General features: G+C 38.5%; 1 protein-coding gene across 1 annotated transcript in view; it reads right to left on the bottom strand.

The window, feature by feature from the left end:
• The window catches only part of FBXW4 (F-box and WD repeat domain containing 4), a 108,315-nt gene that overhangs the window by 63,255 nt on the left and 22,765 nt on the right, over positions 1-22,295 (bottom strand). Inside the window, exons 4-5 of the mRNA XM_063307067.1 lie at positions 21,363-21,495; positions 18,967-19,061 (exon numbers count right to left, since the gene is read on the bottom strand). Of these exons, the coding sequence (XP_063163137.1) occupies positions 18,967-19,061; positions 21,363-21,495 (228 nt within the window). The remainder of the gene's footprint in view (positions 1-18,966; positions 19,062-21,362; positions 21,496-22,295) is intronic.

Here is a 22,295-nt window from a genome sequence, read left to right as displayed (position 1 = left end):
CTATTGTTCTTGCCTTTCCACAAACAGAAAATGTACAGTTTGAGGATTTTCTCCACTGAAACTAAATCATGTATATGACTGGGATGGGTGCAATTGGGGCATTGGACCCAGTAAAGCTTGCTTCTTTACTTCTTTAATAGATTTCTATCCCATCTTTCTTCCAGGAGCTCAAAGCAGCTTACATGGGCTCTTCCTTCATTTCATCCCCAATAATAAATAATAAAGTGCTGTAGAGTAGAGTGGACTGAGAGACAGTGGCCCAAAATCACCCAATGAGTTTCCATAGCTGAAGGTGGATTTGAACTGGGTCTCTCCAACACTTTAACCAATATACCACACTGGCTCTTAGGAAGCCACTCAACATGAGAAAGAGAACATAACCGCTCAGAGTCCCTCTTGGGAGGGAGATGGGCAATCGCAAAAATTTGAGAAATAAATAAAATAAACAAACATTCTATGGAATCCCTACAATTAGATGAATTAGCTATGGCAAATTCAGAAGCTAAATGCAAATCATTCCTATGCTGTTAAACTTTATTTTCATTGTAGAAATGTTGTTCCTCGTGTTTGTCCCATTTGGTTTCAGGGTCCACTTGTTTTGCACTGTACTCACTTCACTTATAGTAAAGTTATCAATGCACGATGCAATGAGTTTTATTTTTCAGCTAGCTAGTTGTAGAGCCTGATGCTGATTAGGGCTGACAAGGTGACCCAGCTGACTTCCATGCTTAGAGAAGGACTAGAGCCTGGGTCTCCTTACTCATAATCCAGCTCCTTAACCACTACACCATCCTGGCTCTCTTTCATTGCAGAAATATTCTGTGGCTATCCTATATAGCTGCCTTTTCCACCATGAGCATCCTGAAATGTATAGACTTCAACTCCCAGAATTTCCAGTCCAGCATGGCCATTGCTGAGAATTCTCAGAGCTGAAGTCCATGCATGTTACGCATTTAAGTTCAGGAAGGTGGTATATAAGACTTTGAAAATAGAGTAAGTAAAAACTTGTATTTTAAATGTAAGTTATTTTGTGGGGAAAAACTAGTCCTAAAGATAAATATAGTAGTTGCAAACATACATGTTTTAATTACTGTAACAACTAATTAATACGCACTTTTGTTTGCATGGTTACAACGAAAACAGAAAATTCCAAATAGATTTTCTCTGCTATTAGGAATGCTAGTCTAACAGAGTAACAAGGCATTAAATATACTTAGATACTCTTGGCACCAGCAATTCAACCCCACAAAATTACTTTACTGAATTGTGGAATTAAGTATGAGTTACTAGAGCATCCTCTTGCCATAAAAATACTGAAATTATCCAGTGCCCAAATTCCCATATAATACCCCCCATTAATTAACACAAATGTTTGCTTTTCCCAGAAGAAATCTATTTTCTCTCTGCTTTCTGTCTAGTTTGTGAACAAACATTTGAGTGGGAACAAGAGTTCCAGCTGATCTCATTGTCTTTCATTCATTCATGCTCTTTTCCCCTGGAAAATACACTGTATGAAAATACACACACACACCCCTCTTCCTATGCACAGAAGGTGCCAGCTTGAGAGATATTTAAAAAAGAATGTCATCAGTTCTCTTGGGTGCCTACCAACATATTAAAAGTGAGAATTTATTGGACAGGTGCTTTGGGTTTATTGTACTCCAGGAAAATTTTGTGTTTAATTGTACAAAATCCAAAGTTGCATGCCTATTCCCTCCATTATCACCACCCTTTAACAAAGCAAGAGAAAAAGGGGGCAGAGATAGTAAAGGGATAGAAAGAGAAAGCAAAGGATGCATTTCAAAGTTTCTCCAAGAACTGGAAAGGAAAAGAAAAGCTGGGTCTGATGTAAAATCATAGAGGTCAAAGGTGGGCCTCCCTCCCTTGTGAGAAAGCGGCAAATCAGGCCGGTTTATCAAACAATCATTTTCTTTTGAAACTGGGCGGCAGCAGCTGGGACAATTCTGCAGATGTGCTTGATGAGTTTGGGACAAAAATGGGCCAATCCTCTCCCCCTCCTCTTCTGAAGAGTTCCCAACAGGGTCTGCTTCTCCCTTCACTGCCTTCAGGACCCTCCCCTCCTTTCTTTGGCGGTCAGCTGAGGCCCCCACCCACTGATCTCTTTTGTATTCTTGGCCTTTAGACACACTGGCAAAGCCCTTTATGAGACCCCAATCAAGACCCCCATGTCACAGGTACCTAGTAGAGATACCAGGGCCCTTTCAAAGGAGGAACAACAAGGAAAATACGCTAAGCCTATTGTCTCCAAGCTACACTAAAGAAGATGAAAGAGACTGGCCACCCTTTCGGCCAAGGCTGTCTGCCAATCATCCCCACTTATTAAGGTCACAGTGTAAAAAAAAAATTGACAACATCTAATAAAAGATTCATTGGACTTTTATAAGCCACTGGAGAAGGACCATATTGCAAGATACCATGGAACAGATCTTATCCTTAAGCAAATTCTTAACCAACAGAGAGGTTTCCAAGGTTAAAAAAGTCCTTAGGAACATGTTAAATGATGTGGCCTCTCCTATGATAGTGAGTCACATAATTACCTGATAGCAACACCTTCCAGCTTTATTAATTTATTTATTTATAATTTGCTAGAATTATTGTATTATTTGTTTACAGTGTTCATAGGCCTTACAAACTGACTGGCAAACAAAAATTCCCAAATACAATACATGATTACAATAAATAATAATACTAAACTATCATAGCCGCCCAAACTCAACTAAGGGCCAAAAGCCTACCAGAATAGCACCAGTTTAATTTGCTTCCAGAAAACAAGGAAAGTTGGAGTGTTCCACAGACTGGAGGCTCACCATGTAGAAGGTCTGTTACCTGACACACATCACATGTACCTTGCAAGCAGTGGGGAGACCCAGCATGCCCTCTTTACATAATAGACAAGCAGATTCTATTTTGACAGAGAAATCTTAAATTGTTCCTCAGACATGGCAGAAATTTAAAATAGTGGCTCAAAGCTAACAAGTACTCATTGAACTTATCTGAAATCCATTCAAAGGGTGATCAATTATTTTATGCTGCAGTAAGTGATCACAATTTTCCATCAAGAGATAACAAAGCACGTAAGAAGACAGAAATAGAAGCAAGCAAAGCCCCATAATATGAACCTCATATACATGAAAATATATATCTCATTCAAAGTATTACTGACTCTTTCAACACCTAGATCAGATAAAGATAGTAATTCATTTCCACCAAACATATAGATCAATAAATCCCTGGGTCCACTGTTCTGACATTCCTAAAGTTATTAGAGGCATTTTTACATTGCCATACAACACCAAGCTAGACCCTTTAGATTTCTGTTTATCATAAATGAAGAATTCCTTCCACCTGGTTCCTTTTACCAGCCAAAGCAGCTAAACAATCCTGAATGCCGCAAGTTTTTTAAAGTTAGGTGCAGATGAGGATCCCTGGTTTGTCTTTTCCAGATAAGTCAGGAATCAAAATCATAGCTTTGGATTCTGGTTTCTCTGAGGGTAGAATAAAATAGAGATCACAGTTTGTATATACATGTAGCTGCAGATTGGCCCAACTAAACAGATGTTAGAGAGATTCACGGACAGAATTCTTTATGCACCAGACAATAAATTACTTCATGGAAAACTTAGCATAACAAAGCCTCCATGTTGTCCAGCACCAGTGCAGCACTGAAGATACTACAGAAAAGACATACAACTAAAACATATCAGTAAAGAAAAATATATTTAATAAGAGTTATTCAAGGTAAACAGATGAAAACTTTTGAGATTTAGAGAACAAATTAGCTTTCAGAACAAGTTATTACCATGCCAGAATAAGAATGTGTATGCCCTGTATCCTACATTAATCACCAGGCAGGGTAGCTTTAATAGCAGTCCTGCAATTCAATACAGCTAGCACCTGGGAAGACGGGCTAGCAGCTTTCACCTCCTTGTTACTGTAAGTGCCTGCAATGCTGATCAGGTTTCCTGAAAATGATGCAACATGTAAGCTACCGAAGTAATTTGGCCACATAGCACTACTAACTTACCTTCTTTGGAGGGCAAGTGCTATCACATCTCAATCAAGACTTGAAGATAAAAAAGGTATAATGTAGGTACTTAACATCACACTGTGTCTTTAGAGTCTCTTCATGTTTTACACTTGAATCAACTATAATTTTAGGATTCAGTATATACCCAATTCTTCAGATATATGCTGTAAATAAATAAAAAAGGTATGTACAATCCTTCTTTACTACTCTTTAAATATACTGCTGTTTGTATAAAACAAGTGTATTGGCTCTTTGATGGACAGGTAAAACAGATTAGATTTCCATTCTTCAAAAAAGAAGTTATGTAGTTCTTCTAATACGGGGTCTTCTCTGGGATCTCAGCCACAAAGTATATATGACAATAATTCAGATTTCAGAAAGAAAGAACTACATGCCATAGACTTCCACTTAAATCCATGGATGAACTAGTTTTGCCCCTCCCCCCATATTTCCACTGATCACAGAATGTCCTGCCTTCAAAAAAGGTGGACTGCTTTGTATGATATAATCTGCTACTCTATTCTGAAAATCAGCTAAAGATAACCAAACTTCTTGAGAAAATCTAATACACCAAAACCCAATTCTCTCATTTCATTAACTCCCTTTAATATACATTCCCACCCATCTAGCCATGTATCCCTTAGAAGCTCACCACCCTCCAGAATTTTAACATAATTCAAAAGCAGAGTGGTAAGAAAGAGAAGTAGGGCAGAGACAGTACAAACAGGAATACTACATACTTGTTTTCCACTTTCCTTATAAATCCTTTACCCACACAAGTTCTTGTTTAAAGCATGAGGGTAGTCCAGTGCTCATGCACCCAAGACAATCTCAAGCCAAAGGGCCCTCAAATGACTCTTTGAAGACATGAGGAAAATGGCAAGGAACATGGATTTAATTGTAGGGAAGCAGCTAACATCCAGCTGCCTTGGTACCTGTGCAGATCTATTGTGGATTGTCTTTGAACATTTGTTAGGTCTCTGCCCTCCTCAGAGAAAGAGTTTAAAAATAATTAAATAAATAATGCTATGATTGCTATTGTACTTGACTAGTAAAGCAGCTTTGCATGAGTTAGGCCATGAAAGGCCTGGTTGCTGAAAAACAAACCCTTAATTTAAATGTTAATGGAAGTACTATGGAGACATCAGAAGGTTACATTTTTTGCAACAGCTACATGAGCAGCAGAATTTATGGCCTCTGTTGCCTCCTCTCTTGCAATTCCTGCTTCTTCAACCAGTAAAGTTGTTTTTTTTTTAAAGGAAAGCTAATTTTAACATTAACTCCACAGTTCCATTCTGGGATGCAATTGCTAAATTATCTGCTGGCGGGGCACTGATCAAAGGTGGAAAAACAAAGGCATGCTGCACAGCCAACCAAAAGTAAACAGCGACCATGGCCCAGGAAAATTACCTTCTTCATTCTTCCCCTTGGAAGTTTGAAAAATGAAGGGAAAAGATCAGTGACTGGAAATGGAAACCTGCAGTCCTATGACTGCAAGACCTCTGAAATGTAATCAAGGTGACAAGAGAAACTAACATGGGCATTTTCTCCTTGCTGCACAAAATGGTACAAGATATATATAGGTTTCTCCCCTAACCTTTCAGGAAGCTCCTCTGCCCTTGGAAGTAATTACAATCTTAGGAACCACAATACCAGAAAAAAGAGGGGAATCAAAATAAAAGAAGAATTATACATTCCCAGTAAGTTACATTTCTTACCTCCCCTTTATGAAGGAAATCTATTAAGTTACATAACCATTCTGACACAATAGAAATTTGCATTATTTTTCCTCCTATTTACCAACATGATGAAAAAAGTTTATTATGTGGAAAACCATGCATCCATGTGGCCTTCAAACGTTCAGAGTTAGATTATTTAATATTCTATAAGATAACTGTCATGACAAACATAAAAAACAGTTTCGTCAAACAAATGAGTTAACAAAGCCTAAAATAATATTTGTTAGCAACAACTAAAACAACATAAAAGTTCACGGATATTTTCATATTTTCCAGAATTCTCCATCTGTTAAGGTATATAAAAAGCAGGAAAGCAACATGAACCTACATGGCTAACATTTTTATGGTCCAAGCAGAAATACTGAGTTATTACCCTGCTATCTCACAAGGAAAAGAAAAAGAAAACACAAAATGAAGGAAAAATTATTGTATTGTAGTTTCAGAGGAAAACAGTAATTAAACGACATTCAGCATTCTGCAGGTACATTTTGGAGAGCAGTTACTTCAGAGCTCAGAAAGTTAACTTTGGATCTTGATGGCAATAAATTAAACTTTTCTGATACACTCACTACTTCAATCATTTATTTCAGTGAAGGAACAGCAAAACCAAAAACCAAAATAAAGCAAAACAAACGATCTAATAACAGCACCATACAGAAAATGTTGAGTTTGATTACTTTCTATGTATGGGTATAGCATACCATACCTAGAAACTGAGTTAAAAATAACCTAAAAACTGAGAGTAAAATCATGGCATTATTTGAAACTTTGTCCCTAACCGAAGCTAGATGGAAGGAGCCTGCCAAACATTATACTCAGAAGATATCAACTCCCACCTAGTTTTAATAGCTGTATGGCAAAGTTTAGCAGCATCCAAGGAAGTAGTCTGACTGGTCCAAGAGGAGGGTCTCAGTGTAAAAAGAATCTGTAGGACCATATTTTGCTATGTAAGGGTAAATTTTATTGTAAACCGCCCAGAGTCCCCCTTTTAGGGGGAGATGGGCGGCGATAGAAATGTGAATAATGAATGAATGAATGAATGAATGAATGAATGAATGAATGAAATGAAATGAAATGAAATGAAATGAAATGAAATGAGTTCTGGAATCCTGGTAGAAGCTGTCATATAATAAAACATGAGCAGTAGATTCAACAGCACCTGTACAAGGACATAATTGGGTAGCATAAGGTATTCTTTTATACCTGCCTTCTAGTATAGCAGATGGCAGAACATTAAATTGAGTTAATGTTAAAGCCCTTCTCAGCTTGGAAACTTATCAGCATTTAAGTATCCTGCAGATCTGAGTGAGGAAGATTTACTACTTAAGAATATATATTTGGGTAGTTGAGATTGATCTACTGTAATTGTCCTTCTGTGTCCAGCATACACTGTGTCAGTACCTTTTTGGCCTGCTCATACCCTAGGAATAGGACAGCCTCCCCAAAGAACCCACAGAAGTGCAGCTTCTTAAGTAGATATCTCCTCCATCTAGCACTGAAATTATCTGCTAGCATCAGAGGGTCAAGGTTATGGGCAGAAATTTTAACTTTAACCAGTAAGTAAAGAAAATTAGCCAAAACTTTATTTCAATCTTAATTACACTGGCCTCATAGCAGAGGACTACATTTGAGACACAGCATGGAACTTGAAAGGTGCTTCATAGAAATTTAGATTGTACAGTTTCTAATTTTAGGTAGTTACTAGAGGGACCTAGCTGAGCACCATTCAGGAGCTGAGAGAATACTTTGTCAGAAAATAACTTTAAAGCAGTAGGAATGAATAATCCTTGATCAATAGAAAATTCCAATTGCCAAGGCTGGTTTTTGGGTATTCTGGACTCCATAGACTGAGTGAACACTTCTCCCATTGGAAGCCTGAAAAACAATTCCAAAATATTTGAAAGTCTTGGTTTGCTCAATTTTGTGACAGTTTAGCTGCCACCTGTGGATTCTGGGATGTTTAGCACATACCAGGACTTGTGTGTTTCTTTCATAATTTAATATTAATTCTTCATTCTTGCAAAAATTTGCATTTTAGTCCAATCTAGGTCTGGGACAGAAGAATGACATCATCAGCATACAAAAGCCTGGGTATATGTCTGTGAACTAACTTTGGGTGGGTGGGGGGAGTCAGGGTTGTTCTGATGGTCAACCAAAGAATGTATGTAAAAATTGTATGGTATTATACAGTAATGGTGCTAGAATGCAGCCCTAACTCCCCTTATTGAGGTGATTGCTATAGTTAAATGCCCTTGTGGGGTAAAATGAATTTCTGAGAATTTTCATGTAGCTTATAGGAGTGATAGGTTCCTATCTATGGTGGAATTGGCAAATGTGTCCCATAGCCTAACTCTCAATATCAAATCAAAGGTGGACCTAAAGTCAATAAAAGCAGCAAATAAAGCAGATCCTGCTCTAGCCATATACTTCTCTGTTAGATGTTGCAGGATGAAAGATAATTTAGGGGAACTCATTATTTCAGTTCCTTCACATAGAAGTAGGTTAGACAAAGCAGATGCAGATAGAGATGTTCTTATAGACATTATGAAGTTAACAGTACTATAGAACACAAGGATTCAGTATATTAGGACAGAAGTAGGTTATTTTTTTCCTCTTGGAGGTTACATTTCTATTAAGAGGTTTTCAGCTTCATAAGGCCACACAGGACAGAGATAATAAAAACACAGGTTAGGGGCAAAATTGCCAGCTATTTTTTTAAAAGGGGGTGTTAATTGAAGATAAGACTACTAAACTCATACTTACTTTGAATCCTAAATCATCCAAAAGCAAGAGAAATATGCAGATAGAAACTGTACCACCAAAACCCACCAAACAAGCAATTTAGAATGATTTGGATGAGGAGAAACCCACCCTGTATCAGTCTTGCCCCCCACTCCAAATTGCTCCTTCCTTCTAGGATTGCAGCAACAGGGTGTTGTGTTTTTGTTTTTTTTTTTGAACTGACAGGTTTATAGGTTAGCTGACACCTTCCCTCTGTGGAATTTTAATTAACTTCTCCCATCATTAATATGTTAAGGAGCTAAGGTTCTATTATACAGGGTCAGCAGTGTGTTTCAGGCCTTGCTATATCAGCCATCAAATTGAAGAATTAATGACGTGGCTAATCGTCTCTAATACTGGGGGTGGGAAGGAAAGAGAAATGTGATGGGATCAGCAGTCTCATAAAACAAGCAAGTGATCCAAACCTGGTGGCTGATGGAGAAGCCACTCTGCAAGCTTCCATTTATCACCCAGTGGGGGGAAAAACACGCTAGGTAAATATTGTGACAGAGAGTGTGTGTTCACTCGAGAGAGAGAAGTTAGCGTTCTGACAAGAGGCCAGCCCTGCAGGTCATCACTTAGGAAGATAAAACAGTGTGCAGTACAAGAGCGGGCCCAGTAATAGCAATTCACTCAGAGTTTACCTCCTGAAACTCTAGAAGGAGCTCTGAACAAGCAGTTCAAAGATTCTTAGTACTGGCACAGCTAATAAAAAAAAATGTGTTAAACAGCTGTGTTCATTGGTTGGTGCTGGAAATACGGAGCTGCTATGATAGTTCCTATGTCTATATTCAAAGAAAATGTCAAGTGGTGCTCACTCAGTAGAATGGAAGGAAATAACTCTTACATGCTCACTAATTCAAATTACTGCTGTGAATTAGAAAATTTAATTTATTCAATTTAGGCACCACCTGACTCCAAACTGACTCTGGGCAGTGTAGAATAAAATAAACAGAAAATAAATAAACAAACAAACAATAAGAACCAATTATGGATTCGACTAACCACCCCCACACACAATCCAGCAGGGACCCCAACCACCCTAATCTAAGGTCTGGGAGAACAGCCAGGGTCTTGAAGGGTTTCCAGAATGCCAGCAGGGTGGGAGTCACATGGATATCGGGGGGAATCTCATTCCCCGTGCAGGTGCTGCAACACTGAAGATGTTAGATGCTTCTAACTGAAGAGACCCAGAGCGTGTCAATTGTGTCTGATTGAACTGGCCAGGCTGATACCACAGGAGATAGGGGGTTCCTCAAGTAACCAGGCCCTATGCCATAAGAAAGGACAATAATAAAATATAGGAGAAAAAAGATATCACAACAGACCAAACGTTCAGCCCAGAATATTTCATTGCTTCAATTCCCCACCATTAATTTGGCTTCAAAAACTTCTAAATCAGATATTGCTCCAAATTTAAGGCAAGTTTATCACAGAAAATTTGGAATTTGAAAGTCATTATAATTCAAAATTGAAAATGAGGTTACTCAGAATACAATTATTTTTTAACAATTTGGGCTATACATAGCAGCAGTCCTATAAAGCTATTCAAAGCCTGCATGGTACACTGCTCAAGCTGCAGTAATTGTTTCAGCATTTTGGTATAAAAATTGTCATCTTTTACCAGGCTTCCAAAGTAGAATACTATTATAACATAAATGCAAAACTCAAAACCACTTATCAAAAAAGTTGAATTTCCTTCACAGCTTATTTCTTAGATACTCTAGAACACTAGACTATGTTCACAGAAACCCAGTTATAATATTAAATGTACTCCCCTGTGTTTTAGTGATGCTTATCAATATCCCCACAGAAAATGAGTAAGCTTCCAGTTGCTTCCAATCTGTGGCATCTGTAACAATCTGTAATAATGTCAAAATAATAACGTGTGCATGACATCATTGCACAAAGGACACAACTTAATCTTTCTGTGGCAACATCTGTCACAAGAACAAAAGTCCCATCATTTGAATGAGGACATCATGACATATGTCATCATTTGCCCCTCACTTGCCTCCCACTGCAGACACCTATGCCACCAATGCAGCTCCAAAGAATATAGTGACATCATTTTCATTTTGCATCAACAAAAGATATTCTCTGAAACAGAACCTACCGTAAGCGTGAACATCAAAAAGCGTAATTTAAGAACACATGAATACTGTAGTGTATAAGGCCCATAGTAGGCCAACAGTTTGTTTCTTACAGTGACAGGTGTTCAGGAGGTGGAAACATACCTCTCTTCAATCACTGTGCCCCTACAATAGATATCTGGATAAATGTGCTGCCCCAAACTCAAAGCTAGTGCTGAGTCTTAAGGATAATAGCCCTTGACTACCTGTCCTCCCATGAAAATTATCCAATCTCCTTTTAAAGTTATCCAAGTCAAGGGCCACAAACAAATTTTATGGTAATGAATTTCATATGTTAATTATGTGTTGTGTTTCAACTTCATTGGATAACCCCTTGGCCAAGTGTTTTGAAAGAAAAAAAAGCCTTCTTCCTGTACATTTTCTCTATACCATGGATGATTTTATACAGTTTGGTCACATGATCCCTCAGTTGCATTTTTCCCTAAACTAAAGAGTCCCACATGTTCTACCCTTTTTTTTTGTATGGAAGGTGTTTGAACCTCCTGATGATGTTTGTTGCCCTCTTTTCCCAGCCTTATATCCTTCTGTAGATTATCAGAACTGTATTATACATAGAATTCCAAAAGCAGACATTTATATATTCGTATAATGACATTACAGTATTGATTTATTTTTAATCCCTTTCCTACTGAAATCTACCATGGAATGTGCCTTTTTCACAGCAGCCACTTCTCCAATAAACTATCCACTTTGATCCCAGTATCTTTTTCCTGCTTGGTTACTGATAAGTTAATTGCCTGGTCCCTATCAGTGTACATATGAAGTTTTTGCCTCAATGTGCATTACTTTACACTGACTTAAACCACATTTGCAAATTAGTTTTTATTCACCAATTTTAAAAGGAATCTTTTGGAACTCTTTACAACCACTTTTGGTTTTCACTACCCTTAACCGTTTTGTTTCATCAGTAAATTCAGTCAGCTCACTATGTACCCTAAGCATCAGTTCTGATACAGTTGCTTGAATGTCTCCACTTGTTACTTCTCTCCATTGAGAAAATTGCTCATTTATTCTTACTTTTTGCTGTTTTTTTAGCAGTTAGCAACACATGAAAGGACACATCCCCTTATCCCATGACTGTTAAATTTGTTCAAGAGCCTTTGATGAGAAGCTTTGTCAAAGGCTTTCTGAAGCATACAGACAAGATTGCCTCATCCATGTGCCTGTTGACATTCTGATAAAACTCTACAAGGTTGGTGAGGCAGAATTTAGCTTCACAGAATCCATGCTAATTTTCTGAAAGCAAAGATTGTTCCTCCATATGCTTTATTATTTGTTCTTTAATTACCATTTGCCAGGAACTGGCGTTAAGCTGACTGGTCTATTATTTTCCAGATCTTCTTTGGGTCCCTTTTTAAAGATTGGCATTACATTGGCTACCACCAGACCTTTGGCACTCAGCCTGGTTTTAGGGACACTACATATTTTTTACTTAGGTCAGCAATTTCACATTTGAATTCCTTAAGGTCCCTCAAGTGGATGCTCCAGGACCAAATGACTTCTTATTGTATGCTGTGTTGAAATGTCTTAAAATATCTTCTTTGTTACTTCAATTTGCTTTTGTTATTCTGATTCCTCCACCACCCCCACCCAATATAGGACTTATACTTTAGTCTGTAACTTCTGTAAAGACAGATGATAGAAAAGACAGAGGCAAAGAGTTAATTTAGTTTCTCTGTAACCTCCATATCCTTCTTGGACATTCCTTTAACTTTGTTGTTGTCTAACAACTATTTCCTTGGCTGGTTTTGTTTTGAATGTATTTAAGGATGTCTTTGTTGTTTCTGTTATTATATTTTGCCATATACTCCACAATTATTGTTTATCATTCCTTATTATAATTTTACAATTGTACTTAATTTTACAATTTTACACTTAGAAAAGTCTGTGCTCCTTTTGTTAGGAAAGGCTTTCTACTTCTGGAAGAAAGATGTCTTAACCTTTACAGCTTCCTACACACTACTATAAAGCCATGTTGGCCTCTTCCTGGACTTGGCTGAGCTTTCCTTACCTTGTGGAATACATTCTAGCTGAGCTTCAATTACTGCAATTTTAAATAATCTCCATGTATTATGAAAACATTTCACTCTCTTTACTTTTCTTTCCAGATTCTTTTTAACCAGTCCCCTCATTTTTTTATTAGTTTCTCCTTTTCTAGTCAGATGTGACTACACTGGACCCTGCTGGCAGCTTCCCATCTGAGTGTACACTAAATGAAATATCATCATGGATATTATTTCCAATAAGTACTACAATATTTATACCTCACACCAAATCATGGCTACCATTTAAATTTGGTAACTAGAAATTTGGTTTCTCTCTGTGGTCTGTAAATGGATGTACCCAGTTTATGCAAAGGTACAGATAGTCCTCAACTTACGACCAGAACTGGGACAGGAATTTCCATTGCTACGCAATGCGGTCATAAAGCATGACAGCACATGACCACATGACTTAGAGACAGCAATCCCGGCACTCCCCATTGCCACTGTTAAGCGAATTCCACTGGTTGTTAGTCGAGGACCCAATCCAAGCCATTCCGGGCCTGGTCCCTCACAGCCCAGTAAGGTACTGCCTCCAACTCCCCCCACCCGCCTATCTCCCCCCATTTCTGCCCATTTGGCTACCCTGCACCCTGCCTTGTGGAGCAGCAAGCAACCCCAGAACCGCTTGGCTACATGGCTCTCTGGCTGCTCGCCACTCGGTGGCTCAGGGGCTTCTTGCTGTGCCGTGGATCTGGGGCTACAAGAAACCCCTGAGCCACAGCACGAAGCCACAGCCATCCCTAGAAGCCTTAGCTGCCCCAGCCCAGTCCCAGCTGCAGTCGCCCTCACTACCCTGCACTCTGAGACCCCTGCTTCCCTACACTCCACCACCCCAGCTAACATTTGCTATCACCTTGCTCCCACTAAAGATGAGGCATGCTTGGCCTGGCCCTTTGCACCAAGAAGCCCCTTGGCACTTCATGCCAAGAAGCCTCCCAACAGTGGGAGCAAGAAGACAGTCAGCTGGGGTGGCAGAGCACAGGGCTGCAGGGGGCCAAAAGGGGATAGATGGGGCATAGATGGGGGGGGGGGAAGATAGGTGGGCAGGGGAGTTGAAGCACCCTTGTGGTCATAAGTATGGATGGGTTGCCAAGCACCCAAATTTTGATCACGTGACCACGGGGGTGCTGCAATGGCCATAACTTCAGGGGCCAGTTGTAAGTCCCTTTGTTCAGCACCACCATAACTTCGAACTGTCGCTGAACGAATGATCATAAGTCAAGGACTGAAATTGAAATGCCGTTATAGCAAAAACTTTTCCTTTGCATGCTTTACTAATTTCCTTCAATATGTCCAGATCATCTTCAACATTTTGATTAGATGGGATATCCTTAGATTGAATTGACATTAGATACTGCTACCTATAGTGATACTGTGGAGTAATGTGGTCTTCCAAAATTTTCTAGTACCTTAAGATTTAAGATTTTACATCCTCCTAGATATAAACCCCAACACCATCTTCACTGTCATTATTAAATTAGAATGACAGTATGTTACTGATTCTCTCCATTCTACCAGGTTTCTACATTCTATGTGTTTCTTCACAATCAAGTAGTCTAACTACCCCATTTTGGCTCAGAAACTTTTAACATTGGTATAGAAATATCTATACACCATGTTATTTTTTTTCAAATCTGGTTGGCATGAGCCTTTTTCATGCTCTTGAGTATCTGGTCATGTCCACCCATGACAAGAACACCCTTTTAATACTGCCTCTATATTTTTTTTAAGTATCTGAAACATCTCTACTGTTCCAAATGGGATACTGCACAGCACCTATTGTTTTTCACTCAGGTATCATCTTAAAAGCTGCTTTGAAACCTTTTTGAAGTTTCATACTAGCAGTCTACTTTCATATAATTCAATAATGGAGCTTGGCTTGTGCTAAAACATCCCCCAATGCCTAAGATATCTAAACTCCTCTGACTGCCACCACCATCTCACTCATGTATTCAAGCTTGTCTAGTTTGGCCCTGCTATGAAACAAGCAGCATTTCTGAGAATGCTACAGTCCTGGGCTTTAATTTGCTACGTAGCAGCTTAAATTTGTCTTCCAACTACAGCACGTTTTCCAATGTCATGGTGCCAGCATGGACCAAAACGATTGCTTCTTGTCTAGCACTATTTTGGAGCTTATTTAAACAGTTTGTGACATCTGCAAACTTCACACTAGTAAGAAGGTCATCACATGATTTAAATGACCATCACAACTTCACCTGCACAGCTTTTAAAGATTAAATTATCCACAACTATAAAAGCCCTCAGCTCTCCAGAGAAGCTTACTTAGGTCAAGAGAGTCTGGATTCATGAATCAAGGGCTGGGAGGTCCTACTTTCCCAAGACCTTCATTCTCCTTGACAGCAAGTAAGGTGGGAGTGGGATGAGGCTATTACAACATGAAAGGTCTTGTTTACATACTTCTTCAACTCTTCGAGCATCTCTAATTCAGCCACTCTGGTTCCAAAGGGACTTATTTCCTAAGAGCTAGGAACTCACTGCCCCATCACTAACCCACAATGTTTGTCCAACAGGCATTCACAATTATATAATAAATCCCCCAACTGCCATTCTACCTTCATACTTGTTGTTGTTGTTGTTGTTGTTGTTATGTTGGTTTTCTTATTCTTTAGGAATTATAACCTAAAAGACAGCCCCTACACTATATTTTTACTCAGTTTGGAGTCCTGGCTTCCACTCCTTGATGCTTAATCTCAGAGACAGGAAATCATTCCTTCCCACTTTTCTACCCCAATAAACTCTTTCGCAAAAAAAACCCAAAACTCTTCTAATTTGCCCTCTTGGTCACAAGCTCTCAGTTATCTCTCCTCTTTCCAAACAGTGTTGGCTGGGACCAAGCTGTTGATTGATCATCTAACCAGTGAATCAGCTCTAACTATAAGGCAGCTACCCACCAAGTCCATATGCTCAGCAAGCCAGCAAGCACACAGCTCACTCAACATGAAGAAGTCCAGCCTCACCCAATTTGCCACAAATGCAACTAATCAGTTTCACAAATTCATGGGCTCCCTCTTAAAACCTGCCATTCCTGTATGCCTCTGGCTGTGAGCTCCCAACTGCCTCTTCTCTTTTCACAGAGAAAGGACTTCTGTGAGATTCACCCACACACACAGTAAAGTGCACACGAAATTAAATAATAATAATAATTTTAGCCACATAAAACTCCAAGCTCACAACTTATGAGAAGTCCTGCACAAGCTTGCCATCTTGGCTTAACTGCAACAGCGAGAGTCACCTGGGCTGCCACAGTGCGGGCTAAGTGGGAGCACCACATGACAAGAGATCCCATTTAATCCAGGCCACAGAGTCACCAAGCAACCCTCGCTGCTACAGTTAAGCTGAAAGAGCAAGCTTGGGCCTTTTCCCTAGGACAGCAGGCAGGTAGTCCTGTCCCAGCCTTGTAGTGGTAGCTGACCTGCTCTGGACCCCACAGTCTCCAATGCACAAAAGAGTGCCTCCCTCCAAAAATGGTTTAATACATTTTCCTCCTCCCCCCAAGACAGGTTTAATTTCCTTCCTCTCTCCTAAAATGGTTTAAGTAATATCTGTTGAGTTTGGGGGCATACAACGTCCATGGTCATTGTAACTTTATAAACATTTCAATGTTTAAATTAATAATAATTAAAGTTTAAATAAGTTTGGAATACATCTAGAGAAGAAGGAAAAAATGGGGAAAAAATGAAAAAGAGGGGGCAATGTGAAAAATGAAAAAGAGGGGGTTATGTAAATTTTTCATATAATGTCTTTTTTTCTACTTTTTTCTTTCATTACAACATCAAATTCCAAAAAGAAAAAAGAAACAATTTTAAATGCTTACACAATATTGATCTCAATTATCAGTTATCAGTGACTAGTGAGTTTATATTATAATCTCAGCAAAAGACTAGCAAAGCGCATCCACAAGCACCAACTAGCAGTCAGAAGACACGATGAGAACTCCTTAATCTCACAACACATGGACAGACTCAACCATAGTTTCAACTGGGAAATTGTGAGCATCCTAAACCAAGCCAAATCCAAAAATGCCAGAGAATTCCTGGAGGCCTGGAACTCAGACAAAGCAGTCATCAACAGACACACAGAAGTAAACAACATTTACATACCATTCAAAAGAGACAATAGAAAAGCCAAAAGACCAGTACACTCCCTTGCCAGCAATCAACACCCAGATATGCAAAAATCAACACTGGGATTAACACCAGATGAACAATCAAACAGCACAATACACCTTAATCAAGGAATTATTAACTCAGTCAATCAACCAAGCAGCAAACAACAGCTAAAAAATGCAATATTTTGTATAGTACATTTCATTGTAATGGCAATATGATACAAATTAGAAATAGTGTTGACATATGCAGATCCCATTTCCATGGATCCACTGTATACTGGGACATATTATTGAATGCAGCACTGACTCCATGCATTTATAATACCATTAAGTGTTACAAAATGCATAGCATCATAATTGTGGGAGAAACAGAAACAGTTTGAAAGATCATATGTGTTTTCAAACTAGTCTTATAATGGGAGCATGGCCCACAAGTGCTGGAATTTTGAAAGTAAGAGAGATTCTCTTCTTTATCTAATTAATATGTGTACCAACACTGAAATATGCAGAAATAAAACTTCAAAACAAAAAGTTTGTGTGTATATTCACAGTTGCAGGTATATATGGAACCTTTGCCTTCTATAAGAAACCTGGTGAACCACACCACTCATTCAAAGAGAGGAAGCAGAAGACAATCATCCTTATCCACAAATCCTTTAAGAACAGCACCAGGAATTAGATTACTGGCTAACGCAAATCCAATACCACTCAAAAACTTTTAAGAAATAAACAAACTTAATCAAAGTGATCTAAAAAATATTGGAAAGTAAAAGAAAAACTGCACAAAGACAAATGAAATTGTGAGGATGTTGTGCATTGTGCAAGTGAGTCAGATGCTGCAATGGGGAAAAAACTGAGTACAATACTAAGTGTTAATACTTTTCCCATATTTAATCTCATTTCATAAACTGTTCTGAATATGTACAGCTTTGCTATATAATATCAGACTCAGAAAATGCTACTTTTACTGAAAAGCTATGACACTGTTCACTTTTTATGTTTTACTTTATTTATTATTTATTTATTTTCTACCCCGCCTTTATTATTTTTATAAACAACTCAAGGCAGTGAACATACCTAATACTCCTTCCTCCTCCTATTTTCCCCACAACAACAACCCTGTGAGGTGAGTTGGGCTGAGAGAGAGTGACTGGCCCAAGGTCACCCAGCCAGCTTTCATGCCTAAGGTGGGACTAGAACTCACAGTCTCCTGGTTTCTAGCCTGTTGCCTTAACCACTAGACCAAACTGGTCTATATATAAATAGAATATATATATGAAGATCAGATCTGCTGTTCTTAAATGAACCAACTCTTTACTTCTGGGTGGCTGTATAGTAAAAGTTTTTGATAAAGGCTGAAATAACAGCTGATTTAGTAGTTTCAAGTAAGAAGCAGAACTGACTGCCATACTTGGTAATTTATTTAACCCACATAAACTAACAGACTACTGCATATTCAAAACTTTTCAAGGTTTTATTCCCATCCCACCCCAAATGAGAAGACAGGATACCCCAAATGAGAAGACAGGATACCCTGGAGAAGATGCTGATGCTAGGGAAAGTGGAAGGCAAAAGGAAGAGGGGCAGACCAAGGGCAAGATGAATGGATGATATTCTAGAGGTGACGGATTTGACCTTGGGGGAACTGAGGGTGGCGACAACTGACAGGAAGCTGTGATGTGGGCTGATCCATGAACTCACGAAGAGTCAGAAACGACTGAACGAATAAACAACACCCCCCCCAAATGAAAGAGAAAGTTTTGATTTTATAAATAAATAAAAAGGTCAAAACTTTCAATTTCTCAAATCTTAGGGTTCAGTGCAAAGTGGGAAAAAAAGCTTGAAAATATACAATATTGAAATATTGTTCAACCCACTTCCTATATCTTTCTCTGCATAAGTAACTACTTTTAGACAAAATAAGGTTTTTGAGTCATAAAACTGATTCTATCTTGACACAGAATTTTAGATTTCTGATTGTAGAATAGGCAGCTCTATGAACAAAAAAAGGTAGATTAGATGTGAAGTGTCCATACACTGAAGATAGGTTTTTCAATGACCTTTTTGTTACCTTGATAATGGACTAATGGCAATGGACCAGACCCGGTCTTCTGTCTGTATTGTGTGCAGACACTGCCCAGCTCTGCCTGATGACAAGGACCAAATCTGAAGAGAGAAAAAGAATGAATGGTGCACAACAAGATGTAGTAATAGTAGTTGTGTTTAAAAAGAAAATCCCTCCCAATGAGACTGTGAACTCATTCTTAAATTAATGTAAAACCTCTATTCTACCATTTTGATTACAAGGTATTGGGAGACTAAGTTTATTTACAGCAATGAAATATTGGAGTGTCATGCACTTGATAGTAGTTATACCACAATATGTATTATTTGTTACCAGTCTAAAATGGCTTGTGTATGAGTTTACAAAAACGTGCTACTGATATTCAGAGTAGATTTAAACCTGTAGTGCAGAACTTCTTTCATATTCCAAAATTTCTCTCTACCACCCTCTAAAAGTGATATCCTACTTTTCACATGCTGGGATTGAAGCCTCTGGTCCTCACTCCTTTTATCCTTCCCCCTATTCAAAATCTTAGGGGAATTTGAGTATTGTTTGTGTTTGTTGACATTGATAATGCTTAGGATTGCAGGCTATTCAGTGTCATTGAAGAATTTGGCACCTAGTGTCAGCAAAAGCAGCAGAAAAAGCTGAGCTCTTTTAATGCACCCCTATCTCATAGAGGTTAAAAATATTGCTAGGAGCATGCTATCTGGTACCTATCAATGTGGAATGTGCATTAGCAGCTACTCAAAGCTCAGTCCTAATCAACACTCACTATCCTTCCAAAGCACCCAATGCACTTACAGCTCCCATTAGGGACCTAATTGGGATTCCCTCCAAGCTAGGAGTTAACACAAGGAAAATGTCAGAGTAAAAATAAAAGCAATTCCCTGCTCATAAGGATCAGGCTTGAAGAGTGTTAGCTGAGCCAGACTCCATTTCTGCCTTGAAAAAAAAACAATGAAGACAATTAAAGAAAAATTCCCTATGACTTTCAAAATGCCCTCAAGGTCATTTTCTGACTAAGAGAGCAAGCATACTGCGCCCTCACAGAATTCTGCATAGTGGATTATCCATCATAATTAAATAATTATCTATCTTCTCAATCATGTAGGAACTATAAACACTGGATATGCATTATTTTTACAACTCTGTTAAGTCAGCAAAATCCACCAAGATGCACTGTGACACAGAAAAAGGCCCCACATCAAAACATGTTTTCTTAATACAAGTTCCACTGAACCTAATGAGTCATGTTTCTGTATTATATGGTTTGGATCACTGTCCCATTGCACACCATATGAACACTGTAACGGAGTTCATAATATTATTAGTACAACGCATATTATATTTAACCATGGTTTTTACAACAGCTTCTGGGGAAGAATACAGAAACTTCCAAATTACACAGAACTATTTTTCAGTAAACGCAGAAATTACTTCTAATCTATGTATACAGAATGGAAAAAAAAATCCTGGTTCTAAAAATAATTATCTAAATGCGTTGGGAAAAGAAACAGAGAGGAGAAGGAAATTGGAAAAAAACAATAAAGGGAATTTTATATAATTCTTCCTCTTGCTCTCTGCCCCCCTCCCCCAATTGTTTCACCAGTGCAGTGGCAGAAAATTCTGAGCCTAAAGCACCAGGTGTTCTCAAAGCTTAGTCTTCACCATGGATGGTACAAATCACTTAAGAGATGCTGTAGACATTGCAGCATATTATGAGTTTCACAGATAAGAAATACATTTATACTGCTGCAATTTAAAAAAAATGATTACATTGCAATCTTGATCCAGTATTTCCTTTCCTCTTTTTTTTTTTAAGCTGTTCAGTCATGTCTGATTCTTGGAGACTGTCGGGCAAGGTTTTTCAGAAGTGGTTTGTCATTGCCTCCTTCCTAGAACTGAGAGGTGACTGGCCCAAGGTCACCCAGCTGGTTTTGTGCCTAAGGCAGGACTAGAACTCACGGACTCCCAGTTTCTAGCCTGATTGCTTAACCACTACACCAAACTGGCTCTCTCCTTTCCTCTAGTGGGGAGAAAATATTTTTTTTAAAAAAACACAAGCTAGATATTTCCTGCTAATAAATCTACTACAATGTTGATCTCACACAAAAATACATGTGCACACTTTCAGTTGTGCTTCTTCCAATCTTTTTTGGCTTTGTCCCACCACCTTTAGGACAGTTAAGGAAGAGAAACAAACTCTCTTTTGTGTTAGGCTTCTAAACAGTTGGTCTTAGTGCCTTTATCCAAGGATTGGAAGTTAGCAGGACTTTGGCATTGGGTTTTTATTTGTTCTCAAAGTTAAATATAAGAACTATATACCGCCCCCATCCATCAACTGTCTTTATACACACTGACCTGGTAGCACAAATATACTGTATAACGTACATGCTTACCTTTGCTGTTCTATCTCGAGAACCACTCACAATGATAGACCCTTGACAGTCCACACAGTTCACTTCCTGTTCATGCCCAAGGATCTTCAAACTGAAGGAACCATTAAGTTTATGGAGGGCAATATTTCCATCTCTGGAAAATAAAATCACAAGCAAGAAAGTCACCTTCTCAGATAAGATCGTAAGGCATGTAATGTTGTGGCATATGGCAAATAGCTGGACATATCCAGATAGAGCGCCTGTTATTCTGTAGTATGAGCCAATTTACTGGATTCTGCTTTAAATTATTCCAGGCTGCAATCACCAGGTATGTGCAAAATTACAGCACAAAAGGAAATTAGTGGAAGAACAGTTCCCCAGGCTCTAGCAGAAGTTATAGTAGACATATCAGTAGAATGTATGTTTAATAAAATACAGAGTTCAGTATATATTTAAAATGCTAATAAATTCTGCATGGGAAAAGGTATCTACATATTTATCCAAAAATATGCCTTTCGGGGTATATGTTCTTTAAAAAAAATCAGATCTAGAATTTTAGTTTCATGCAAATTACCAGCATGTACAGATACAGTTTGATATGCTTGAATCACAACATTATTAAACAAAATGTTATAAAAAAATTATATGTTCACACAATTCCTATTCCGCATTAAGAAAATCAGATTATCTCTATACATGTTGAATAAAATCCAGAATCTCTCTCTGCCTCTCTGCTGAGGCATTATACATTCCATACATATTTCTTGTCTTCTGGCACAATTATTTGAATTTTGGTGTAAGAGGAAAAGGTAAGGAACTATATAGCTCACTGAAGCTCTCTCCATAACCAACAGAAAACAATCACATAATGCAGGTACTCTGAAAGTCAGTTCCTCCTGTTCTAGTTCAAGAGCATCTATATATCAATGCTACGTGCTCAACAATCTTCACTCT

This window comes from Candoia aspera, chromosome 6 (assembly GCF_035149785.1).
Source record: "Candoia aspera isolate rCanAsp1 chromosome 6, rCanAsp1.hap2, whole genome shotgun sequence".
NCBI classification, from domain to species: Eukaryota; Metazoa; Chordata; class Lepidosauria; order Squamata; family Boidae; genus Candoia; species Candoia aspera.
This window is presented reverse-complemented; position numbering and strand designations above follow the sequence as displayed.